This window comes from Lepisosteus platostomus, chromosome 4 (assembly GCF_059453375.1).
Source record: "Lepisosteus platostomus isolate fLepPlt1 chromosome 4, fLepPlt1.hap1, whole genome shotgun sequence".
NCBI classification, from domain to species: Eukaryota; Metazoa; Chordata; class Actinopteri; order Semionotiformes; family Lepisosteidae; genus Lepisosteus; species Lepisosteus platostomus.
Genome location: NC_142614.1, coordinates 7,267,611 through 7,294,084, shown reverse-complemented (window position 1 = coordinate 7,294,084; position 26,474 = coordinate 7,267,611). Strand labels below are relative to the sequence as shown.

Sequence of the window (26,474 nt, the reverse complement as noted above, 5' to 3'; positions counted from 1 at the left end):
TGGTCCTGCTCTCTCTTCCTCTTTCTGTCTGCTTCCAGCATTCCTCTCCTCTGCCTGTCTCAGCGTGCCGGGCTGTGGCGGAGATGAGGCAGTGATTACTGTGCAGGGGAATGCTGCCGGCTACGGTTTTCCATAATTGGAGAAAGGGCTCCTAGAATGCCAAGGAATTGTGAAAGAAAAGAAACTGACAGTTTTGATTTTTGGCTAACGCTGGGTAGCCTTAGGGGGTCTTAACACCTCTGGCTAGAGATTCATGAGCAACGTCAGGCTACTCAACATAGAAGGCTGTTCCGATCACCTTGCTGACTTGTTTACTGGTACCTACGAGATCCTGAGATCCAGGAATCTCATCCAATCATTTTCGGGGGAATCAAGGGAGTTGGGCAATAGGGCTGGTCATTTTGGCCACATTCTTCCACATGTGTGGCCTCCCACATTCTTCTGTGACACTGGGTGCCCATTTAATTGCTGATCCCGAAGTCTCGCTTCTTGGATCAACCTTGTTAGAAACCTTAAATAATTTTGAACACTTGCATCAGATCTTCTCTCGATATCCCGCGTTCAAGACTGAACCTCCTCTTCCCTGCCAGTGGATGACATCTTTACAGCGGGGGACAGCTTTAGCAGCTCCTTTTTCATTTGGACTCACTCTAGAGTCCGTAGGCTGTATCTGTAGCGTGGCGACCGACAGTGAGCACAGCTCTATAAATAAGGCCTTACTAGGTTGCTCTGTACATTTGGTGGGATGAAAATAAGAGATAAGGGTTTTGATTTGTAATCTATTACTTGCCGGTATGTGCGCAAGCATTTTGTCCGATTTTTTGTAACTCTGATGATTTAAAGTTTGGCGAATTCCACGTAGGAAGAGGGGAGGAGGTCAGCCCTGACCTCATTGAATAGATTAATCTGCTAAATTGCAGAAAAGCTGGCCTTAGCTCTGGGGTCTTATTAATTGAGGGAGTTTCCTTTCCTTATGACACACTATATCTCTCAGAACTCTCAGCTGATAGCATAGGCTATTGCTCGTTAAACAATTTCATGTTGATGTTTTCAGTCGTTTTCCTGCGAACTGCAGGAGTCTTTTGGAACACGTTTGAATGAGATTTAAGGGATGTATTAGCCTCTGAGCAGCCCGGCAAGGAAGAAGAGCTTCACCTTCACTGTAACCACCCTCTGTGGTTTTCTGTTCTTATCCACTACCAAATATTCAATTTAACTTAACTCAATTAAGTTCAATTAAGCAATTAACCATTCTGTAAGGTCTGGGGGCTGAATGTGGGACATTGATTTTGGGACGATATATAAATCTCTCTGGACAAGAGTGCCTGTCTGTGAGACCTCTGAAAAATTGCCAATTTCCTTGCTTTCTTTACATGTTTCCAATATCTTTATTTATAGACCATGTCCTCTATTACAAACTGTTTCCATCCTCAGTAATCTGTAAACCTGTCAGCTCCTCTGCCTAAAGAGCTTCAACCCAGCAAAATACCATGACATCTGACTGTGGTAGTGTTCCCGTTCAAATGTTTGCCCATTTTCCTTCGCCGAACTCCTCAGCGACACCTTGACACCCTGACCTCTGCCCAGCAGTCATAGCTAACAAAAACTCTTTATTACATTTAGAAATAATTTATTACAGTTTGCTTGCTTTTGTGCGTGTGGTCTGCACAAGTGTGAGCCTTGAATTCTTTCCTCTAACACATATAAACAAAGAGATAGAGAGAGGGCGGCAGAGATAAACAGGTATAGAGAGAGGAGTAGAGAAAGATATTCATACAGAGAGGTAGAAAATGGAGACAGAGGGAGGCCGAGACAGGAAGAGACAAACACAGTGACAAGACACACAGATGGAACCCCAGGGTCATGGAGCTATTGAGTTGTATCGCTCAGCCTGTTTCCCTGTGGACGCAGCCTGTCAGCAGCATTGCCTTGAAGTGTCTACATGCTCCAAATTCCTTTACAGTAAACCCCAAGCATGGGGGGGAGAGGGGGGGGAGTGTGTGCAGACGGCCAAGATGAGCTCACTCCCACTAATAACTTCCGCTACTGTGTGTGTGTGAGCGAGCAGGGGGAAGGCACTCTCCCTCTATATATAGCCAACTGGCTGCCCCAAAACAGTGTCAAAAGCCCAACACTGAGGAAGAGAGACAACAGAAACCAAACTACATAACCTACAGCCTGCTGACCAGAACACAGAACCCAGCAGCCGCGAACATCTGTACCCAGGGGCTATAGAGGCACATCAGGGCTTGTCTTTCTTCCAACTCCATTTCAACACTCATTCAAAATACAAGGTTGAAGGTAAGAAAGTTCCCTTGTTTGACTAACTGTTCTTCAAATATTGACTTTTTCAACTGGGAGTGTTTGTGTTAGAAATCAGTGTGAGTACCCACAGGCACTTCAGGTAGCTTTTTTCTACATTAACATTCTGCAGTTTATGGTTGGGCTGCTTTTTAAGAACTGATTTAATTCATGTTAGTATTCATCATAGCAGTCGAACTAATGTTCTGTTTTGCTTTTGGAGTGGAGGTTAAATAGCTTTGTTAATAAATTATTGTATATGGTGTATCACACTAAACTGTACTGCAGTGTACTATATTAAATTCCTTTGCACTAACTCTTTATTAAATATATTCTCTGTATGCTGCACTTTACTGTACTCTCGTGCTACTACACTATATTGTGTAGTGCACTGTACTATTCTAAATACCTCTGCACTGCTGCACTGCACCAGAGTAATGAGTGGTGCTAAGTTCTATTGCTGTGCTGTTTGCCAGAAAGCCTTGTTGTCTCAGACGTGAGCAAGCTCCGGTGCTCAGGCAGGTGTGGGGTACTCTGTGATTAAGAGCTCTCCGCAAGGGCGGACTCACCCCAGGTGAGAGCATGGCTGGAGCCCCAGGAGGAAGGTAGCTGAGCGCCGAGCCCCAGTGAGACGGGCAGGTTGTGTCAACAGCGCCTGGACAGGGCTGGAGGGGACATGTTTGATTACTGGGTGTTCTGTGTGACACACAAAGCACACAAGGGCAGGAGACTGGTACTGGCGCAGGCGAGCTGCACTCTCTGTGGAGGCAGACGTGTCGGAATGTGATACCTTTACAGCCGAAGCCTTTCAAGGCCCTTGAGCAAAACACATCCCTTGTAGAAACAAACAAAAAAACTTTATTCGTTTTCTTGTCATTGCACACTCTGTATAAATTGCAAGGCTGAATCAAACAAGCATAAGACTCTGCTATTTTCTTCTCCATTCATTTTCCTCTCTAACTGAACCCGCATATACAGTACAGTCTGTTACCAGATGTGTTGGATTAATGTGAACACAGACAGTGATGCCAACCCAGCTAACACAAAAACATTGTAAAACACATCCGAATGCTGCAGGAAGGCTGTGATTTGGTTCTGTTAGACAAAATATTTTGCTTTTGCAGCTTTACTGGGCCTGTGCAGTTCTTTGTGACATAATACTATGGCCATATTACAAACAAGTATGACATTTATGCTGTATATGTTTTGAGAGGACATTATGTGGGGGTGTTTTACACTCATCATTAAGACGTCAGTCTCATACAAAATCTCAAAATGATAGGTGAACATTGCAGCAGCATTCTGTTAACATTTCATTTGAACTGTGACAGCATTGTAGAGAATGTTTCAACAACAGCCCCTGGAGTCTACAAGCAGTGTCACATTTTTACACTGAGCTTCAGCCCTTGTGTGGTGTCGCCACGATGTTATTTTTCATAGCTGGGGAGCGTTGTGCTCAGATTTCTTCAGTAGCAGTATTTGTCTTCCGAGACAAGCACGTTGGCACAGATACTCGTGAATGTATTCTCCTGCAGGTCTCAAGTGCCGCCCCTGTGCTCTGTTTTTCCAGGATGCAGGTTGTTTTCGTGTTGTTCTGTCTGGTGGGGGCCGCCCTGTGCACTGTGGTTACCGAACGGCAGGTGGATTTCGGAATGCGGGTTTTCCAGGAAGTGGCGAAATCATCCTCGAACCAGAGGAATCTGGTCTTCTCCCCCTATGGCATATCCTCAGTGATGGGCATGGCTCAGATGGGCGCTGCAGGCAACACCCTGAGACAGCTGCATACCCACATGGGCTACTCTTTGCAAGGTGAGCAGGCTTACAGGTCTGGCTGGCACAGTGATTGGATAGTCCGTACACTGATTGGCTGGCTGGTGTAGTGATTGGAAAGCCAACACACTGATTGACTAGGTGGCACAGTGATTGCATAGCGAACACACTGATTGCCTTCCTGGCACAATTATTGGATAGTCCACACTCTGATTGGCTGGCTTTGTAGTGATTGAAAAGCCAACACACTGATTATCTGTCTGGCACAGTGATTGGCTAGCCAACACAATAACTGGCAGACTTATTCAATGACAGGCACACCGGCTCACCAGCCATCGTACTGTAGAGTACATTGCTCTGCTGTGGTTTGAAGGGCACGGATATTGTAGCTTCCACTCTTTCACAATTTCTGATCAAAGCCAAAGAATGAAGCAGGGAGAGGATTACACTTCCTCATTGTGCTCTTGCCCAGAGACGTTCATTCTCTCTCTCTGTGTCGCCTCTTTCAGTGCGGGGAGCTCCCCGACAGCAGCGCCTCCTGCAGAAGCAGCTGGCAAGCGAGGGGGCATTGCAGGTGGCAAACGCCGTCATGGCAGACAGGAGGCTCAGCCTGGAGAGGGCTTTCCGCCGGGGGCTGGCCAAGGCCTTCCAGAGCGACGTGCACCAGGTGGACTACACTGAGTCTGAGACGGCACTGAAGGTCATCAATGACTGGGTGTACGACAACACTGAAGGTGAGGAGCTGCATGACTGACACCCGGAGTGGTCAGCCCTGGTCCTGAAGAGCTGCCATGATTAAGGTCATGCCTTAAATCATTAGTTCAGAAAGGCTTGGTGTATTTTTCTGTTTTGGGCCAATTTAGCATGTTAACTGGTTCATTTAAGTCAAGACGTCCCGGCTCTGGTCATGGATGTCTGTGTCCAGGACATTTGTGTTTGCTTTCCCAAAAGCCTACAGATGATTTAAAAAATGTCCTGCTGGAGAAGTAAACTGCTCCAGGGCTTCAGAACCGAATTGATAAAAGGGTGATCTATAAACCTAATTGAGTGAATCTCTCCTGGACCATGACTGACTACCATAGAACACCTAATATTACTCAGTCTACAGTGCACTGATTGGCTGGTCCGTGCCCATGTCCAACACAGCATGTGTGAGCTGGCCACTCAAAATACACCCGTGATTCCAAGCTCACACCCTGACTGTCTCGATCTCTGTTTCTGTTTCTCTCAGGCATGATCCCAGACTTCCTGCCATCTGGTTCAGTCGGCGAGGAGACCCGCCTGGTCTTACTCAATGCCATCCACTTCCAGGGTCGCTGGATGGTGCCCTTTGACCCAAAGCTCACCCAGGAACGTATCTTCCACTGCCCTAACGGCAGTCTGGTCTCGGTGCCCATGATGCAAATGACCAGCCGATTCAACTACGGTACGCACCGATGGACTTGCTTAGGCTGTTTGTAGAACATAGGCACAACGGAGAGTTTACAAGTGAGAGCAGACTATGTGGCCTACCTAGCTCGTTTGGTTGCTAGTAGATCATTAAAGCGATTAAATGTGACTACTGTCCTTAAAGTTTGGTGTGAACAGAGTTTGGGTAAATATTTTTTTTTCTTATAAAATATACTTTATTCATCTCAAAAGGTAAATATATTGCAAGCAGAGAAAGAGAGGGACAACAGTAGCTCTAGCGCTGTCTGCAATACACTCAGGTTATATTCAGTGTGTATGGCAGGTCAGATCAGGGTTGAATATGAGCAACACATCAGGAGGTATTAGGAAAAATAAAAAAAGGAGAAAGTGTGAGTATAAACCTTTCAGGCAGAGAAAAGCTGGCCTCCTGTACTTAGCGCCCATGGAACACACATATGAAGCAGACAAGGACAGCAATGACAGCATTCACAGCTTTCAAATTTAATGCCTTTACTGATCATCACTCTTTCTCCTCGCTTCCTGTGAATCTCTCTCTCTGCAGGGGAGTTCATGACCGCTGATGGGCTGGAGTACGATGTCATTGAGCTGCCGTATGAAGGGGACACAATGAGCATGTTCCTGGTGTCCCCCTTCGAAAGGGACACGCCCCTCTCCGAGCTGACACAGGGGCTGAACGGGCAGAGCATTCAGCAGTGGAGGGCGGGGCTCCGGCGTGTGAGCAGACAACTGGCGCTGCCCAGGTGAGACTGAGACAGAGAACTGAATAGAGTGACAGCTCTCCGGTACATCATTGCCTACAGACCCTGTATCCTAAATCCCAGCTGTATGGTTCTGCCATGACACACCAATGTACATGAGATTTAGAAAGATGGCCACATTTGGGACCATTTCTGAATGCCCATGTACAGAGCACAGGGCACAGTGCTTGAAAGACAGGGATCCAAGTTTAAATTTGATTCTACTCATTTGCTTGCGTGTGTTTACAGCTTCTTTTACATTTGACTGTCTTTGATGAAGCTTGGGTCTAGCTCATGGAGCTGTGCTTTGTGATGTGTGCTGGCAGGTTCTCCATCGACACTGAGACCGACCTGAAAGATGCTCTTTCTGATCTGGGCCTGGGCGACATCTTCAGCGAGCGGGAGGCAGACTTCTCTCGCATGAGTGGTGAGTCAGCATATGTTACCTCCACCTCCTCCATGAACAAGCCTCTCAAACCAATGAAAATCATGATGGATGGATTGATGAATTGATTGATTGATCTTTATAATGCACGAATGGCTTGATTGACCATTGGCACTTGATTACCAGCAGCAGCTTGGCCCACGTTGGTGCCGTGTGACTCAATGGAGAGTAAAGCGCGCTCACTAGCTGACAGATCTTTTTCTGAAGCCTGTCTCTCTGTCCCACAGCCTTTGAGAACCTGTTCGTGTCCAAGGTCCTGCAGCGAGTAAAGATTGAAGTCAATGAGGAAGGCACCACTGGCTCCTCTGCCACAGGTACAGTATAACTCATTCCCTTCATCTGTCTCATGTGCCTTAACACCACCGTGTGCACACTGTGCACTGCACTGAACACGCTGACAAATCTCCCCTCAGGAGTGGGCTAACACTTTCACACCAGACACTGGCATGTGTGTGCTCTACACTGGTCACACAAGTGGCACTTAAACAGGCTACTCTGCTAGAATCACTGGCACTGAGATAGATGAACACTCTACCAGGATAATAGACCAACACAGGCACCTCAGCATACCGGAATCACTAGTGATACGTATATATTATAACTAATGACATGTAGAGAGTGGAACTTTGACTTATAATCAGTGGAGGCTGAATAATTATAAATAGATCTGGGCTAATGATATATGTGTGTGACTAATCACATGGAGAGTTTATATGTCTACTATTAAATATATTTTTGTCATAATATATAAACTTGAGTTAATCATATACTGTACATGGTCTGACCGGGGATATTCTCATCACGCCTGGTAATAACCAGTTTGGGTACTAGTGGAGTCTTGACAGTGATACAGTTTGGGAGCCAGTGGGAAAGTGCTGTGCAGTAGTGGACACTGTGTTGACGTCTGTCCCCCTTGTCTCTGCAGCGGCAATTATCTACTCCCGCATGGCCATCGAGGAAGTGACCCTGGACCGGCCCTTCCTCTTCCTGGTGCAGCACAAAGCTACAGGTAAGACACCGCTGGCACACTGTTCCACTGCCCCACTACACCACTACACTGCAACACTATCATACTGCCACACTGTCTGACTTCCCCACTGCACACCGCTCCTCTCCCTGTGTCAGTCACTGCAGGGTCACACACAGGAGGCACACCGCTCCTCTCCCTGTGTCAGTCACTGCAGGGTCACACACGGGAGGCACACCGCTCCTCTCCCTGTGTCAGTCACTGCAGGGTCACACACGGGAGGCACACCGCTCCTCTCCCTGTGACGGTCACACACAGGAGGCACACCGCTCCTCTCCCTGCGTCGGTCACACACGGGAGGCACACCGCTCCTCTCCCTGCGTCGGTCACTGCAGGGTCACACACGGGAGGCACACCGCTCCTCTCCCTGCGTCGGTCACACACGGGAGGCACACCGCTCCTCTCCCTGCGTCGGTCACTGCAGGGTCACACACGGGAGGCACACCGCTCCTCTCCCTGCGTCGGTCACACACGGGAGGCACACCGCTCCTCTCCCTGCGTCGGTCACTGCAGGGTCACACACGGGAGGCACACACCGCTCCTCTCCCTGTGTTGGTCACACACAGGAGGCACACCGCTCCTCTCCCTGCGTCAGTCACTGCAGGGTCACACACGGGAGGCACACCGCTCCTCTCCCTGCGTCGGTCACACACGGGAGGCACACCGCTCCTCTCCCTGCGTCGGTCACTGCAGGGTCACACACGGGAGGCACACCGCTCCTCTCCCTGCGTCGGTCACACACGGGAGGCACACCGCTCCTCTCCCTGCGTCGGTCACTGCAGGGTCACACACGGAGGCACACCGCTCCTCTCCCTGCGTCGGTCACGCACAGGAGGCACACCGCTCCTCTCCCTGCGTCGGTCACTGCAGGGTCACACACGGAGGCACACCGCTCCTCTCCCTGCGTCGGTCACGCACAGGAGGCACACCGCTCCTCTCCCTGCGTCGGTCACTGCAGGGTCACGTCAGTCGGTCCTGTCTTCTCCATTTCTCCATCTCTCTCCTTCTTCTGGAACACACAGTCCTCGTCTCCTGCTGATATTCTATATGCCTGACATGATTGAGAAAAGTAATGTGCCTCAGAATAACACCACTCTCCTTTCAGGTGCCGTCCTCTTCATGGGCCAGGTGATGGAACCAGAGGATAAGTGATCTTTACCCTCTGACCCCTGACCTTTGACACTCCGTCGTCTACAGACTACTAGACTGAAACTGGACAGAGAAAAGAGTCAGATAATCCAACTGTCAATAATTCCGCTCAATTCCAATCAATGAACCAATCACTCATGGCTTCCAGAAATAAGGTTTTAAAAGCTTGGCTGGTTTTTATGAAGCAAAATTCACTCCATTCCTGAAGCTATAAAAGTAAAAACAGGAAAAGTGATGTTTTCCATATGATTTTGTCTGCTAATCATAATATAAAAAAGTATCCAATGCAAAAGTATAGTAATATAATTTGTTCCAAACCAAGCTCTTAAAACAACAAAATGGAACTGAGAAGCAAAGACATTTAGAGAGAAGTTTATATTTAAAAGAACTGAAGTATATTTTCTTATGCAAAGAAGCACTGTTATTTGATACTTTTGTCCTTTTCAAATTAATTTATTATTAAAGGTTTACTTGTTAGATGTTTTTTGAATGGTTGAAAAAGCACAATCCGTCGGGGTTCTGAGTCTGTGCTGCCACAAGGGGGCGCTCCAATCCAGATGCTTGAGTACGAATGGCAATGAGAGAGTCTTCAAATGGCAATTTCACAAGCTCCACCTGCCCTAGTCGAACTGACGACCAAAAAATGGATTATTCTTTCTCTCTCTTTTTCGTAGTGAACTTGCCAGTTTGCAAGAGTCATGGAGTGTCACTCTTTATAGAGAGAGGCACTGAGAGAGGCTGACTAAACTGGCCTCCTGGTCATTCAGGATGTTTGTAAAAGATAGCCCAGATGACATTAGCATGATTATTGCAATTATCATTGCAAGCACTAGACTCATCCACATTATTATTGCAAACCTGTATGCCAGGCAAGTTGTCAGAAAGTGAAAGAGGAGGTGGAAGCAGGTGGGAACAGAGAGATGAGAGATGTGGTCGTGCGAGAGATTGACCCCCGAATGACCCTCCCAAAAGCTGAATTTCTATTGCTTTGACTTTAAAGTAATTCATCTTCAAATGCACTAAACTGGCTTGTAAAAGATTTGGTCACAAGTTAAGTAAATGCCAGGCTTTTTTTAATGTTTTTTTTTTGCCATATGAAATGGGTGACATACTGTACCAGGGAAAGGTTGCAGGCTAAAATCACAGTATATGACAGTTTATTATAGTACATTCCAGTGTGCCATTGATTCCAGAGTTTTTCTTACAGTTTATTATAATATAGCAAATTTAGAATGGTGTACCATTGAGTATTATGCTGCAATACTCTATTAAAGTACACCACAGTATAGCTCAGAGTATTATTCTGCATTACAGTACACCATAGTTCACTGTATAATTGATTACAGCCAGCCGTGGTATTTTAAAAATGGTCAAGGTGTGTTGCAGTCTATTACAGTTCTCCATGTCATTTTCCTTGGTGGACTTTAGTGTATTCTAGCATTTCATACTAATTTCACAAATCTTTTATGCACCCGGGTAAAAAAAAGAAAGAAACTGAACTGTTCCCCCGCGGCACCCAGTTTTGCCGTGAATAGAATTGCGCTTTTCGCATCCACCCGGTATCGCTTCTTTCCTGCGTCTGCCGCCCTGAATGTGGCAAAGTACTTGTGAGCTTCTCCCTGGGATTCGTAATGCACTACATTTCTTCGGGCTCCTGTCGTGTAAGCTAAGCCAGGTCTCAGAAACGCGGGGCCTCCATCTGCAGAGCGAGGGGGAGTCAAGAGAGATATTTTATCGTTTGTTTGTTCGTGTGAGAAGTTATTTTGCGTTGGTTACTTTTGTCAAAATCAGATGCTGATATTTTTGGGCTCTTCTAGAATCTGTATATTTTTCGATATTTATATATTTATTAAAAATTCCGTTGGAAACTCAAGACTGTGTTTGTGTGTGTGTTGAAAGTGTGTTCCTTGCCATCACATACTGTACTTCACTGCTCTGAGCTGTGCGGTCGCTACAGTACCTTACAAATACCAAGGCGACCTCTTGTGGCTCGATATCGCCCTGTCACCATGTTTCTCAGTTAATCTTGGTATCTGTAGGGCGAAGTCAGTTTTCACCGGTGCTACTGCCTCTTTTTTCTTTTTAATTATTTTAGCTGATACCTTTACACTCTTGGCTTACAGGCAAAGGGCGCTTGCCTCCCGACCACGTTTGACGGAAAAGTTCATTCCCACAAGAAAAGATTGTAAAAGCCGCATAAAAGCAGCGCCAAGCCGGGCGGTCGCACCGAGGGTTGTGCATAACACACTGCAATGGGCTCGCTGCCTGTGTCTGTGTTCGTGTGTCTACGTTGTGTAAGCCCGAGTGGTGCTGACAAGCGTACACAGGAAGCTCCGCTGAAAGGACATATCCGGTTAACTTGGTCCTGTGGCTCTTGTGATTGTGTGTACACGATTGTATCTAGTTTTCTCCGCGGAAGAGTGTGGTGTGCATTTGGACAGATGTATTGTTGCGGTCAGTTAAGTGTGTTACTTCATTATCTTAGGATTGAATCATAGCCTCTTCATGCATTTTAATGATCGTTTTACCTCCCCAAACCGCAATAATAATAATAATAATAATAATAATAATAATAATAATAATAATAATAATTTAATAAATACGTTTGCCTTGTCCCGTTGTTATGGAAACACTGCATGGTTGCCATGGCGATCGTCTGATCGCCACCCACTCCTCCTACGTCTGGTTAGGCAAAAAACGAAGACGATGGTGAGGGGGGTTGCCATGGTGACGAAGGAGCCGAACAGCACTTGGCGGTGTTCGTCCATTTTCGGCACTTTCCGGATGGGGGCCTCGGTGCGCCTGCGCGAGAGGAGGCTTGGCCCATCCCCTCGCCTACGTCCCTCCTTCTCTCTCTCCGTGTGTGTCCGACCGTGTACGGTAATGGCTGAGTCAGACTTTAAGTGTTAACCTATTCGGTTCGGGGACGGAATCTGATCAGGGGAAGAAAAACGGGAATTGAAAGATCCAGCCTTGTGAGAAAACCAACTGCGTCTCGGAAGCTGGACAAGATGGTAAGGCGTTTTTCTTTCTGCTGCTGTATCGGCTATCTTTTTTTTTTTTGTAAATGAACAATACAACATGTTTACACCCTGAAGGCTCGGCCAGGTGTGCATTTTGTTTCCGCAAGTTGACAGAGCTCGGCTACCTGTCTCTCCTCTCCGCCCGCAGTTGAAAAAGACGGACGACTCCGAGCTTCTGTTTATTTTATTATTGCAGCTCTTATTTGTTAACTATAGCTCTGGGGTTCAACGAACGTATTTATTAAAAAGAACAAAAATCTAATATTAGCGAATCCCACCCACGTAAAAAGCAAGAGCAGGTGAAAGTCTGTTTCATTTATTTGGGGGTGGGGGGGCTGGGGGAGCGTGCTGATTTTCGGGGGGGGCTCTAACCCGGACGGGCTGGGTCCTCTACCGCGAGGCACCCGGGCAGGTGAGGTGCTGACGTCATGGCCAGCGTAGCCATTGTAACCTGGAAGCCGCTTTCGGAGCACAGAGAGAGAGAGAGAGAAAAAAAAACTTGCGCGTCTTGTGCATTCTCGACATACTGTACGCGAGTCAGATACCTCTGCTCACACTTTTTGGGGTTTAGGAATCTTTAAAAAAAACACGAAAAATGGAACAAAGCTAACGTGAGGGGCTACTGTTACATTTCTCGGAAGTCTCCTTGTTTGAGGTGTGCCTGTATCCAAAATAGTAGGACAGTTTATGTCCCGTCACCAGAAGAGGTAGAGGGTAAAAATAAGTAAATAACAAGTATTAAAATAAGCAAGGTCATGCACATACCACTACGATAATGCAGCCGTGTGGATCTAATTCAGATATGCCGTTTCGATGAGCAGATGGGGAATAAATTGATCAGGGTAAGTAGTGTGAGGGGTTATCCCGGGATGTGTCTCAGAGGTCGCATCAGCAGGGGCTGGCCGGCTCGTCCCAGCTTGGAGGGTACGGGCTGGGAGTGCAGGATCGGGGTGTGAGCGGAGCCGCAGAGCAGCCTGAGCACACAGCAGTCCGGGCGCCAGATTAAAGAGCGAGGGGGTGAGGGTGGAGAGCACTGGCAGACAGGCTGCTCCAGTCGGGAAAATAGGCTGAAGGGGTTAGTCAGCACCCGGATCCATTCCCCTGGAAACAGCTGGACACGCCACCTGTGAGAGTGTAAGAAAGGAGAGGAGGTTTGGTACTGTAGCTCATAGCTGAGTGATCTGAGGATCTTATCCTGTCTCTTCCTAACAGAAATCAAGGTCCCAGTTTTAGCACCATGGCTGGGCAGCTTGTTCCACACTCCTACCCTCCTTTGTGTAAAGAAGGGCCTCCTGTTCTCTGTTTTAAGTGCCTTCCCCCATAGTTACCGATTGTGTCCAGGGTCAGGTGTCACTGTTGATCTTGAGGAAGTGGCTTTTGACTTAATCGGGGCCTTTGAGGACTTTGACTACTAGAATACCTGAGTACTAGAATCACAACCACTGAAATATCCTCTGTACTCGCTTCCCCCCCCCGTCTCCCTGAGCAGTACATGACTTCAGTTTTCAGGTAGGGGTCAGTCTAGTTGTCTCCTCTGTCCTGCCTCTTGAACATCAGCATCGTTCCTGCGGCCCGGTGTCTGAAATGACCACAGTGTCCTAAGAGCAGGCTGGCTGATGACTTGTGCCATTTTCGATGTCTTTCTAGTGAGCTCACCTGTTGTAAGCCCCAGAGTTTGAGAATACGATTTTTTTCTGAGCCCCCACGGAGTTCTGTAGAGATACAGGAGGCAGTACTAACGGACTTTGTCTTTAATGAGATTATTGATTAATACTGACGCTCCGGCTTTAATGAGATCAGTGCCCGCTTTCCCATGCTTGGAGCCACACTATGCTGTGCCAGCGGCCATGACTTGACCTTTGTGCACGGAGTACGATAACTTAACTCCTGACCCTGTCTCTCCTGACGCAGGGATTTTACTGGGCTTTGTAGCCACACATAATAAAGATTCTAAACATGGTACCGAAGGCAACTTAGGATTTGTACTAACAAATGACGTTAGTTACTTTGTCATGCACTGAGCATCAGAATAAACCACTGTTTAGCTCTGCATGTTTTTAGTAAAACAGACCTTGGATTTTCAAGACATGCCTTCAGACTCATTTTGGTTAACTGACCATTCCTGACTGACTGTGATGTACTCAGGGACTGGTTATTTCTGAGGAGTAAGTCATCAACTTTGGCACAGGCACGGTGCTCAATTGCCACGTTACTCTCTTTCCGTTTCCAGGGCGAATTTCCCTGGTCCTGTGCGCCAGTGAGCGCGCAGTCGTGTGGTCACTTTTGCAAACACTCGTGGGGGCTGAAGTCCCAGGAGCAGCCGTCACCTGGATCCGTAAAGTGGGACAGCGCGGGTCACGGCGCTTTCCTTTAATCTGCACCGCGCATCAGTGCCCCAGACGCCACGAGCTGTGCTAGAAATAAAAGTGCTCTACTTATGTCAAAAGCATGACTGCGGTGAAATTTGTAGGAGCCTGTAGCCAGGGCTGCAGAATCTTCCGAGCGCGTGGAGCACCTCCCTTACTTCTAGATCGAAAACCGTGCCCGGTTTTGCTCAGTGTGCGAACAGGCAAACAATCCACAGGCTTGGATGTGCACCTACATTACGTAGATTAATGTATGCATGTGGGTGTCCACACTGATAGCTCCGGCTTTCACGTCTGATGGGTTTATTCACATGACTTCAGTCCTATTTCCCTATAACTCTTTTCTCTATTTGTTTTCTGGTTTGGGGAGATGGGGGGGTTGACCTTAAGATCAGGGATCTGGATAGATTTCTTTGCCATGCGCTGTGTCCGCAGGTGCAGAGACTCTGTAGCCCGGCCTGTATTTTCTCACTCCCTGCCTTCGTGTCTTTGCTTTTTTTAACTTGTTCGTTCATTTGTTCCCCTGCTCTGTAATCTCCTCTGTGCAAACTCTTTGATACCCCGAGTACAGCCCTCGGACCTGTGGCCTTGGCGCGTGCTGACAGAGGCCGGCCCGGATCCTGACCATTGTTCACACGCTCCTAACCCTGGAGACCTTCTTCGGCGTCTTCCATCCCAGACCGAGAAGCTGAGTCTCCACCTGCCCAGCGGCGGGGGAACTCCTTGTTGGAAGAGGCCGCTGCCCCAGGCCACTCGCAGCAGCAGAGGTGAACCTAAAGGGACGCAGCTTACAAAAGGAAGGACACCATTTTGCATGGGAGGTCCTCCCAGGATCTGTGTTGGTATCAGGGGAGAAGGCTGGCCTGTGACAGGATTTCACATTCCAAGGAGGATCCTCAAAGACGCATGAAGGGGAAGAGCTGAGCTTTCTCTGAATTGGTTTCACATGGAAAAGAGTTAATCAAATCTCTGGAGGAAGTACCTCCTATTTATAGTCTTCAGTGGGGCAGCACTTTCACTTGTGTGACATGGGGGCTGTAGTTCAGCAGTGTATTGTAAGCGAGGCCTTGGTGCTGTGCAGTATGGCTGTTAAACTTGCCAGCTCTCTGCTGGCTGAAACTCACTCTTTTCCCCTCCAAATCCAGGCACTTGGATCCCTTCCCCACCTGGTCTCTTAGATCCCTGAAGAGCAATGACGAATCAGAATCAACAGCCAGGTTGCAGTTAACATTGTGCTGTGGATGCTCATACATCCTGAGCATAAAGCGGACAGTGTACAGTGCGTACAGTGCGTACAGTGCGTACAGTGCGTACAGTGCGTACAGTGCGTGCGTGCATGTGTTTGGGAGCTGATTCCTAACTCTGGATTTGCTGTGACACACATGGAGGCCAATAGCACCTTTCCCAATGGGACACTATTTCGGCTGCCCCAAGACAAGCCTGCGGGAGATCTGTCTGGTGCTGTTGCCCGCTGTGAGTCTGTCAGTTTGCCAGCCTGTCAGGGCAGCATGCCAGTCACCTGAATAGGTGTGTCCTATTTGCCTCTTGGATCCGAGAGAGGAGGCATTCGGTGATGCTTACTGTCAATGTACAGATGTTTGTTTCTCTCTGCACTCTGTATTGAGAGTGGAGGCTGTGTCACAATCGTAAACCCCTCCTCTTAAGGACGCTCCGGCCCTTCCTTGTTCAGTACTCATTCCCTGCACCTGCCTCCAGCTCATTCCCCTTGTCCTATAAAAGCCAGGCGCTCACTCTGTTCTGGGCTCTGCATTGGTTCCCGTACCAGGCTAGTTCAGGACCTGGAAGCGCCTGGTCCCGTCAAGGTTTTAGTTCCTGTTCCCGTTCCCGTTCCCGTGCCGGTCCCGACCCGGTTCTTGTTTTAATCATCTGTCTTGGATGGATCGCCTGGCTTTGGACTTTTGCCCCGTCTTGGATACCCCTTTTGGACCCGGCTCTGGATTGCTTGCCTCGGCCACACCTCCCCTGAACACCAGCGCACCATGGACACGCCCCCTGTTTTCATTCCTCACTCATCCCCGGATTGTGTCGTCTGCACAGGGTCCAGAAAGAACGCTTCCGTTACAGGCTGTGGGCGATATCTGCTGTAATGATGCCGCTATCTCCCTCTGTAGTAGCACGAGATCAGAGGCGAGATGCCGAGCTGGTAAATTGGGACAGCCCCTCAGGGAACAGCTCAGTCTGAATCTCAGTCGGTTTTAGTTTGTTCGTTTAATTTTAGGCTTGCCGGTTATTTCCTGCAGTTTTATTCCCTGGCCTCGAGCCCTCCAGCTTCTGTTCCGAACCGATCCCGTGCAGCTTCTTTGTATCCTCAGGCCCCGTGCTGTTCCTCTGTCTGTATCCCTCTCCCCTTTCCCCCCAGTCTCCTTTCATCTCCTGCTCTCTCCTCCGCACACCAGCAGGGCAGCAGGCTGTGCGCTCGCACTGATACCTGATCAGTCTTGTTTTGCTGTAGCAGCCAGCAGCGAGTTGCCTCTGTGGATGGACTGGCACGCAGTAGGACTCCGTGTGCTCCTTCTTCGCTTGCTGTTTTCAATGGCAGAAACAAAGTTCCTGCTAAGGCGTGCAGTAATGTGCAGGGAAATCGAACTTCGGAAGCGGTGTTGGATTGTTTTAGATTATAGTCATTATAATCTATAATGTCTATAACCATATAATAATCTTATAGATAATAATACAATGTCTATAAATCTATAATAATCTAAATGATTATAATCTATAATCTTTCAATAGATTATAATCATTTAGATTATAATCAGGCTTAAAGAGCTGTCTTTACACTGACAACTGAAAACAACTGCAGAGCACAACCTACAAAATTTGTCCAGGATGCTGAGGTCCAGGCCAAATTTACCTACCCTTACTGCTCACAGCCTCCTAATAATCCCCCTCTCTGAACTGGCTTCATCACTCTGTTCTCCTCCCCACTGAGAGCTGGTGTATGGGGAGAGAACTGGCGCACTCTGGCTGCTGTTGCTTCATCCAGGTGGGGGGAGGACACGGACAGAGCCAGTCTGGAGGAAACAGCCCAGCCAGACTGCTGTCTTCTTTCCCGGAGGGGAACGAAAGTGGTGTAGCGCTCAGGGCTCTGGGATCCCAGACTGGGACACTGCTGCTGTAGCCCTTTCTCCTGCAAACCCAACAGTAAAAGTAGGATCCAAAAATTAAAAAACAGGCATATGCATACCTCTAAGTGAGTTTGATATTGTCACTCACACACCACCTGAGTAGAAGTACATGAGAGTCTGGTTTTACTCGGTAGTTAAGTTCCTGACATAGTGCATATACCCCAAATCACATATAATCAGAACACCCCCCTTAGACCTCCTATTCCCCTCCCTCAAACAAGTCAAATCAGTTGTCAGTGTTCTCGCATGTGTATGTATGTAGTATAAGGTAAAACAGTACTACAACTGAACTTTTCTTGACTTGCCTTTCCCCTTCACACCTGTTTTGTCTTCACGAGCTGTACTGAGGGTGGTGCTGTGTGATTAAGAAAGCACCGGCGTGCTGCAGGCTCTGTAACCTGTTCCAGATGTGAATTTGTGAAATTCCCCGCCCTGTGCGGATTTTCATTTCCAGTATTTGTATTTTTTCATTGCCGATTCCGTATATAAGACTTTGCGTAAAAATATTTCATGTAAAACGGGAGAGTAATAAAAAAGTGGCTCCGCACGGTCAGCTACCAATCTTGCGTGTCCCCTCCCCAACCTGCTGCCGATCGCGCCCGGACGGGTGTCCCCTCCCCGACCTGCTGCCGATCGCGCCGGGACGGGTGTCCCCTCCCCGACCTGCTGCCGATCGCGCCGGGACGGGTGTCCCCTCCCCGACCTGCTGCCGATCGCGCCGGGACGGGTGTCCCCTCCCTGACCTGATGCCGATCGCGCCGGGACGGGTGTCCCCTCCCTGACCTGCTGCCGATCGCGCCGGGACGGGTGTCCCCTCCCCGACCTGCTGCCGATCGCGCCGGGACGGGTGTCCCCTCCCTGACCTGATGCCGATCGCAGCTGGACGGGTGTCCCCTCCCTGACCTGATGCCGATCGCAGCTGGACGGGGGTCCCCTCCCCGACCTGCTGCCGATCGCGCCGGGACGGGTGTCCCCTCCCCGACCTGCTGCCGATCGCGCCGGGACGGGTGTCCCCTCCCCGACCTGCTGCCGATCGCGCCGGGACGGGTGTCCCCTCCCTGACCTGATGCCGATCGCAGCTGGACGGGGGTCCCCTCCCCGACCTGCTGCCGATCGCGCCGGGACGGGGGTCCCCTCCCCGACCTGATGCCGATCGCAGCTGGACGGGTGTCCCCTCCCCGACCTGCTGCCGATCGCGCCGGGACGGGTGTCCCCTCCCCGACCTGCTGCCGATCGCGCCGGGACGGGTGTCCCCTCCCCGACCTGCTGCCGATCGCGCCGGGACGGGGGTCCCCTCCCCGACCTGCTGCCGATCGCAGCTGGACGGGTGTCCCCTCCCCGACCTGATGCCGATTGCAGCTGGACGGGTGTCCCCTCCCCGACCTGCTGCCGATCGCGCCGGGACGGGTGTCCCCTCCCCGACCTGCTGCCGATCGCGCCGGGACGGGTGTCCCCTCCCCGACCTGCTGCCGATCGCGCCGGGACGGGTGTCCCCTCCCCGACCTGCTGCCGATCGCGCCGGGACGGGTGTCCCCTCCCCGACCTGATGCCGATCGCGCCGGGACGGGTGTCCCCTCCCCGACCTGCTGCCGATCGCAGCTGGACGGGTGTCCCCTCCCCGACCTGCTCCCGATCGCGCCGGGACGGGGGTCCTCTCGCTGACTTGAGCCGTGGTCCTGCTGTGTTGCAGATGCGCTTCATGCTGCTGTTCAGCCGGCAGGGCAAGCTGCGGCTGCAGAAGTGGTACACGGCCACCTCGGAGCGCGACAAGAAGAAGATGGTGCGCGAGCTCATGCAGGTCGTGCTGGCCAGGAAGCCCAAGATGTGCAGCTTCCTGGAGTGGAGGGACCTCAAAATCGTCTACAAGAGGTAAGCTGCCTCCCCCGCCTCCCGTTCCCCCACCGCACCCATCTCTGCCTGCGTGGAAGGCAGAGGGAACCATGGAGAGCATGTTTCCTCAGGCAGTGACACACACCCCAGAGTGCACTCCACCACCAGCGCGTGCCTGCAGGGGAACATCGTGCACAAACAGCTGCCTTGCTGTGAAGTGTCATTGTTTACGGACCTGTTTCCCATAGGCCAGCTCACACCGGTACAAGCACCCTGCACGCCCAGGTTCCTCTCCTGCAGAGCTGGAGCTGAAAGGGGAACTGCCCCGAGAGTTCCCCTGGCTGAGTTGCACAGCTGATTGAGTGACACCAAACTAAGTCAGCCAGAGTTTCCTCGGCTTGCAGTGCCAGATCAGCCGCTGGGACTTGCACAGCGCCTGTAACCTGGCCGTGCCATGAGCGAGAAATACACTGCTCCTCAGGCCAGGGCTGGGTTTCCTGTAGGGCCCTACGTGGCTCACAGCATGTGAGCAGTTCTGACAGGTGGGCGTGTCACAGCAGTGCAGTGAGAGGTTTCTCATGCTCCCTGTGTGGTACAGAGGTTGCAACTGTAAACAGCCATTGATCAGTTTAAAATGTTCTCGATGGCATGTGGTTGTCTTGTCTCCACTGACACTATGACATGGGCTATGACACTCACTCAGCTGTGATCTCGTAGTGGAGTCAGTGACATGTGCTTGGTTCTACATCTGCTGATAGGTTCCCAGTGGGAAAATGGCTGCTTGATCATTTGGATGTTTCAGAGGAGTGTGCTGGCACTAGGGTTGAAACCCTGAGCTGGGTTCATTGAAGGGTTTTCACAAAATATACACACCATTGTGACTGATCAGTCCGAATCTGTATTCAAAGCTGCTCTTGTACTGAAAGAAGCGAGTACTTGTTAAACGCACTATTGAAATAACCAGCTAAGTAATACACAAGAATGTCAGCTTCATTTTGTCGGTGTTTTGTTTCTGCGGTTTTAACAGCAGAATAACACTGTAAGCCATCACCCCCATGCATACAGGCGTTGAAATTCACAAAAATGAAATGTAGCTGTAAGTACAGTCTTATAAGTCATATAATAACTTGTGCAAGTACAAGTGGAACTCCAACACTACAGTCATTATTTACTTCCATACATATAGTTATTCTCTGTCCCCTTTTCCTGAAGGGAGTTGAGCTAATCTGGAAAAGCTCTGAGCAGTGATGCAGAATGAGCCACTCTAGGACAGGAACCATAAGAACCCCCAGGTTTACAGGAGCTTGGGCTGCAGATTCTGTTGTGGCCAGCAGGTGTCAGTGTTGCTGCTCCTGTTGAGCTCAGGTTATGTAGAGCAGGGCTGTTGAGTCCTGTACAGGAGAGCTGGTGTGCCTGCAGGCTTTCTGGGTCTCCTTATAACATTAGATGAGCAGGGAAGAGCTGCCAATTCGCTCTAATTAAGCCAAGAAGATGATGCAGTAACTAACTAATATGATGATGGTCATTAAGACCGGAGCAGGAACACAACCAGATGCATTGTCCCCCCCCCAGTACCTGCAATATACACTGCTTATCTAGTGAATTTTGGAAGCCTGTGCTGCTGTGCGAAGAGATCTCTGTTCCTCCTCATTCTTTCCACCTGTCCCTCACGTGCGCTCTGTTTCTCTCTCAGGTATGCTAGTCTGTATTTTTGCTGTGCAGTCGAGGAACAGGACAACGAGCTCCTCACGCTGGAAGTCATCCACCGTTTCGTGGAGTTGCTGGACAAATACTTTGGCAGTGTGAGTGACTGCCGTCCTTCCCTTGTCTCCTCTCTTCCTTACCTTCCCTCCTCCTCATGCGATCCCTGTCTTGCTTGTATTTTCTCCATTCATTGGATGGAAGGTTCTTCGGGAACGTCCAGGAGCTTGCCCATAGTATATCCGCAAGCAGCGCTAACCCAGGCCCTTGACTGCACACATAGCCTTCCCTACATTTGAGTGTGCGCGGGTGAACTGTGGGTAAATGGATAATCTTCTGAACGTTGCCTTTTTCTACAAACCCTCTTCCACCCCCAAATCCCGTCTCTGTCCCTCGGTCTGCTTCTCCCTCCCCGAGCCTGTGTTTGCTCTCCCAGTCTGCTTTCCTCAAATTCATTTCCTTTGTTCACCCAACCCACATCCTCATGGGAACATTTTCCCAGCTGCACAAGCCTGTGATTTTGTCTGCTCTTTTTAGACGTTCGAACAACACTTCCTGCCAATTTTTTTCCCTTTGACACAGACCGTTGGTCACAAACAGATAATGCAGAGTCTGAAAGAAGCTCTTCTTTGGCATGACCTCTGCCCCCCTCTCTCTCTCTCTTTTCTTCCCTCTCTGCCTCTGCTGGGGTAGGTGTGTGAGCTGGACATCATCTTCAACTTCGAGAAGGCCTACTTCATCCTGGATGAGTTCCTCATGGGTGGCGAGATTCAGGACACCTCCAAGAAGAGCGTGCTTAAGGCCATCGAGCAGTCCGACCTGTTGCAAGAGGTAGGCTGCTCTCGGGAAAGCTCCTGTCCCGCAGGCTGTGCGGTAATCCTCTAAACCGCTGGGCTTTACATCTTAATCCCCCGGAGGCTCTCCTATCACTCGAGCTACGGTAATCCTGTCAAGCAGGGAGGGGCAGCTTCAGTCCTCCAAAGCTCAAATCCTGCAGATTTTGCAGTTACTTTTCAATTAGCAACTGATTAAGACTCAAAGAAACAGCTGAACTGACTTTGAGGACTGAAGATGTCCGTGCTTGGTGTAAAAGACTGTGTATTACAGCAAATTTCATTTATCCTTAAGTGCTTCTTGATTTCCGTGCAGCACGGCCGTAATCTGAAGTAAGGGTTTTGAACTGGCCAGCAGCCATATCACCCTGCAATGCACAGCTGGCACCCCACTGAAGCTCAGCAGGTGTGAGCTTGGTCAGTACCTGGAGGGGAGACCTCCTGGGAAAAACTAAGGTTGCTGCTGGAAGAGGTGTTAGTGTGGCCAGCAGGGGGCGCTCACCCTGCAGTCTGTGTGGGTCTTTATGCCCCAGTATAGTGACGGGGACACTATATTGTACAAAGGTGCCATCCTTTGGATGAGACATAAAACCGAGGTCCTGGCTCTGTGGTCATTAAAAATCCCAGGGTGTTTCTTGAAAACGTGGTGTAACCCCGGCGTCCTGGCCAAATTTCCCATTGGCCCTCACCAGTAATAATCCTCCTAATAATCCCCATCTCTGAACTGGCTTCATTACTGTGTTTTCCTCCCCACTGAGAGCTGGTGTGTGGTGAGGGTACTGGCGCACTATAGCTGCCATCGCATCATCCAGGTGGAGCAGCAATGTCCAGAAAAGCGCTATATAAGTGTGAGCAATTATTATAACTGGGGGTCTGGGGAACCTTAGGGGACACTGGCATAGAGCAGAGCTGTTCTGACCTGCTGACCCACAGTTCAGCTACCGATGCTTTTATAATTGACAGTAATGTTATTTATAATGGTTACAGGCTATGGAATACTGTGGAAACAGATTTCTTTGAAAGGGGGTTCTTTAGCCATAAAGAAGTTGAACCCCTCTCCCCCTTCTTTCTTCAGGAAACGAGGCATAGTAATTATGGGTCGTACACTACAGTATATCAGGGTCTTTCAGACTCTTGTCTGTGATCTCCAAAGCACAAAGGTATCCTTGCAGAAGGACGAAGCCGATCATGAGCCAGAAGGCCCTGCTCTTCCTGAATCTCATCCAGCAGCCCTCCGGGCTCTTACAGGACCAGCAGCGACAGCAAGAACCGACTGGTTCTGAACCTTCCTTGTGCTTTTCTGTTCCTCCTTAGGAGGACGAATCCCCGCGGAGCGTACTGGAGGAGATGGGTCTGGCATAGCCTCGCTGACGCCTGGGACTGAGTCAGATGCTGGGACACAGTGAATGATGGATTTACGGGATTAGGAGCTTGGGAGTGTCGTGGGAAGAAAATGAGTTTGGCCGGGTGGGTGTGGGTGGTGGGGTGGGACAGAAAGTACAGGCCAGGAGGGGATGGGTTGGGGGTGGGGGGTGGGTAGGATGATTCTCACTCAAGGGACGACAGTGCTTGATTTCCTTTCCAATCTAAATAACTTTTGAAATGGATCAAGGACAAAAAAAAAGGTTCAAGGGGAATCATGGTCAAGAGATTCCTGGAAAATGTTTAATATTGTCGGTTCAGAAAGAAACATCATTGTTTGATGCCCAAGACGGGTCTCTGTTGGTCTGAAGTCCTGCAAGGGCTCCAGCTTTTGTATTATTTCTGAGCGGGCAAAGAGAGGACCGTCTTCAACACAGAGTATGCAAAGTGGCTTATAGGAGGAGTGCCAGGGATGTCTCGGCTGAAATCCTGCCCCCCCCCCCCCCCAGACCAGCTCTGATGTGTTGGTGCTCCCCCCAGTTTTTCAGGGAGCGCCCAAGACTCTTCAGCACAGTCACTTGGTCATGAACTGCGCTTGGTTCTGTCCTCTGCATGGCCCCAGCTCGAGTTCGTGACCAAGTCACAGGAGTTGAGGTGAGTGAGATGAATTGCTAGGGACTCCCAGTTCACGCCTCCGCTGTGCCTCTACTGGGAAGGATCTAAGCAGCGTGGAGCTCTTTTGAGGTTTGCATCAAGAGGTCTGGGGTGTCAGGCTTGGTGTCTCTGTTATAGCCCCACTGGCCACTTCATGGCCAGGCCTTGGGGGAACTTGTGGATTTGTTGAGACCGCAGCTTCTGTGTGCATCGTCCTCCTATCTCAGCCCCTGTGTTAACTGCCCCCGCTGCTGTCTTTTTCCCTACTGCCCCGGATCCACACGACTCCCAGTGTTTTCACTACACAGAGCCTTCAGGTGGCGCCGGCGAGGAGCTGTGTGGGATGCAGCTGACTGGGGGCAGGCAGGTTTGAGCCATGTGAGTTGGTGGGTGTGATCTCATGCTGACACTGGGGGAGATACGCTCCCAGCTGGAGCTGATGTGGTTTGGTTACTCTTAAGCACAACTCTTTCACGTGGGTGTTCTGTGATTGTGCCGTTCTGATGAAAGGATGCCCACTGAAGGAGCGTCACTAAACAGTGAACCCGCGCAGACCACCAAACAGTGCAATGAAAAGATTTTTAATGCTATTTATTAATCCATATAATTCCTGATACTCTAAATGATTCTTCCATCCCAAGTACTTTACAAAATTCCAGATCTTTTCAGCATTTTACTTTACAACATTCCAAGGACTTTTATATTTTCAGTTTCTGGGGCATATTCCAACTGATTTTTGCAGCTTTAGCTTCGGCTGTAGAAATGTGGATCCGCGTGCCGCACACGTGTAACGGGGGTCACGCGTGTTGCAGGGAAACCCATTCTCCCACCGTAGGGAAGGCGCTCTGAAGTTTCATCAGCAGGGGCCCATCAGGAAGCTGGCCTCCAGTTAACCATGTTTGTGCGTGGCTGTGCAGTGGTAAGGATGGTAATATGCTAACCTCGAAGGTTGACTTCACACAATACCCTAACATTTTAAATCATATTTGCATCCACTCTGTTTCCCCATCATTACAATGTCTTGTGCTGTTTCCTGACTTCACTGGACTCAGGATCTCGGTGTGTAATGATGGTGAGCTATAGCAATACCTGTTGCCCTGTTTTTTGCTACTCAAGGTAGAGTTTGTGTCCTTGAGCTATGTCACTGCAAGCCTCCACCCCCCTCTTTCTGTACTGTACTCTGTAATTACTGCAGACTAGTTCTAGGGTAAATTATTACTGTTGCATGCATTCCATTTCTCTGACTAGAGAGGTAGATTACCCTTGTGCACCACGTTTAGCAAGATAGAAGCTGTTTCGTGGAAGAATGGTTTCTTTGTAGTGCCCCGAGTATCAGGGCCCTCCTGGGTAAGACTGTCCCCTGCTATTCAAACTGAATGCACCCTCTTGGTGGGTTTGGGGTGTTTTTATATCAATTTTAAGCATAAGGATCTCCCAGTTATTTTTTAGCATCTTATCCACCCAGCTCAGAATTGCCTTTTTGTTCCAGATTCAGCTTGTGCTCACGATTCTAATAAGCACGCAGGGGAAATTCTTTTCGTGACAGCTGTGGGGTGCCCACATCCACTGCGGTGTCCTTTCAGGAAGCCCTCCTGGTGTTTTTACAATGCGTGCGACTGACAAGCCTGTGGATCAGTGCTGGGGATGGGGGGGGTCTCAGGGAAATGGGGCATCATTGCCTTTGGAAGAAGGCGGTGTCCTTCTGCTGTATGACGACAGAGATGAAAAAGGGAATTGTGTGTGAATGGAATTTTATAATAAAACCAAGCTGAGTATGTGACCAGTGTCGTCTGTCTGGTAATCTCGGAGAGGGAGAAAGCAAGATGGGTCTGGGTGTGTGTGTGTACAGAGCTACTGCTCTGTTTGTGACTGCCATATATGAGCAAATATCCTCACAAAGACAGTAACTCCTGACAAACAGGAGGCATTGTGGGGGCTAGGGAGGAGGTCTTCACCATACCAGTGACGTTTTAAAAGCCAAATGCATTTTTGAAATCAGAAAGTGCCAAAACCCGTTCATTTGTGTCTGTTTTCCGCCCAGGTCCGGCTTTGTTTTAATGAGAACAGTCAGGATTAATAGAGAGAGAGCCTGTACGAGGCCCTCCCAGGTATGGAAATCTGAATGGATTTGTGCGTCTGTCAGTGTGTGTCCAGGTGGGTGTGTGTTCTCGTGAGTGAAGGATGAGTCACCGGCCCTGTGTGGCAGTGGCGCAGTGAGCCAGTTCACTGCACCAGCTTCTCACCCACGGGCCCCTGCAGAGAAGGTGGGTGGGGAAGGGGGCGCACGTCTATCCCACCATCCATCTGCAGCACTCTGTGAGCCCTTCTGACCAGCCTGACCCCCTGTGACATTTCCTCAGTGTGTGGGGTGTGAGGAGTCCAGCCCAAGTGCCAGCATGCCCCGAGAGGCTCTCGGAGAAAGAATCGGAAGAAAGTCACCTCTCCCCGATGCCCTCTGTGCAGTCCTGACACAGCCGACTCTCTTGGGGGAAGATGGAATTGCTGGATTGTTGCACTTCCTTCTTATCAAAATTCCTCAACTCTGCCAGCGTATTGCAGTTTTCCTCTGTTCCTGCATCTATAAATAAGATAAATGCTCTCTGATGCCCAGAACAGCTGCTCCCAGTTTTCCTTCCTACTGGTACAGCAGTTACTGCGTGTCTGTCAGTCAGTTCAGCTCCATCTACCTGTCCGGCCCT

At 49.6% G+C, this 26,474-nt stretch overlaps 2 protein-coding genes across 3 annotated transcripts; both read left to right on the top strand.

Moving 5' to 3' along the window:
- The first annotated feature begins 2,103 nt into the window (after positions 1-2,103).
- serpine1 (serpin peptidase inhibitor, clade E (nexin, plasminogen activator inhibitor type 1), member 1) lies at positions 2,104-10,733 on the top strand. The gene is made up of 9 exons (XM_088627971.1): positions 2,104-2,301; positions 3,872-4,110; positions 4,581-4,805; positions 5,303-5,497; positions 6,044-6,242; positions 6,566-6,666; positions 6,912-6,998; positions 7,610-7,693; positions 8,817-10,733. The coding sequence occupies exons 2-9, from the start codon at positions 3,873-3,875 to the stop codon at positions 8,861-8,863; spliced, it is 1,176 nt and encodes a 391-aa protein (XP_088484097.1). The 5' UTR covers positions 2,104-2,301; position 3,872; the 3' UTR covers positions 8,864-10,733.
- Positions 10,734-11,698: 965 nt separating this feature from the next.
- Positions 11,699-25,555, top strand: ap1s1 (adaptor related protein complex 1 subunit sigma 1). 2 transcript variants are annotated; one of them, XM_088627972.1, is made up of 5 exons: positions 11,701-11,874; positions 19,086-19,264; positions 20,919-21,027; positions 21,620-21,757; positions 23,074-25,555. In XM_088627972.1, the coding sequence occupies exons 1-5, from the start codon at positions 11,872-11,874 to the stop codon at positions 23,119-23,121; spliced, it is 477 nt and encodes a 158-aa protein (XP_088484098.1). In that variant the 5' UTR covers positions 11,701-11,871; the 3' UTR covers positions 23,122-25,555. The 2 variants fall into 2 exon arrangements, with proteins under 2 accessions (XP_088484099.1, XP_088484098.1); XM_088627973.1 differs by lacking the exon at positions 20,919-21,027 and having other exon boundaries at positions 11,699-11,874.
- The last annotated feature ends 919 nt before the right edge of the window (positions 25,556-26,474 follow it).

Excerpts from the sequence above, each read along its gene's own strand:
- serpine1 (XM_088627971.1), top strand. The coding sequence starts at position 3,873 with ATGCAGGTTGTTTTCGTGTTGTTCTGTCTGGTGGGGGCCGCCCTGTGC. Across the intron at positions 4,111-4,580 it reads CATGGGCTACTCTTTGCAAG|TGCGGGGAGCTCCCCGACAG; the intron begins GTGAGCAGGCTT and ends CGCCTCTTTCAG. Across the intron at positions 6,667-6,911 it reads AGACTTCTCTCGCATGAGTG|CCTTTGAGAACCTGTTCGTG; the intron begins GTGAGTCAGCAT and ends TCTGTCCCACAG.
- ap1s1 (XM_088627972.1), top strand. Across the intron at positions 19,265-20,918 it reads CTCAAAATCGTCTACAAGAG|GTATGCTAGTCTGTATTTTT; the intron begins GTAAGCTGCCTC and ends TTTCTCTCTCAG. Across the intron at positions 21,758-23,073 it reads AGTCCGACCTGTTGCAAGAG|GAGGACGAATCCCCGCGGAG; the intron begins GTAGGCTGCTCT and ends GTTCCTCCTTAG.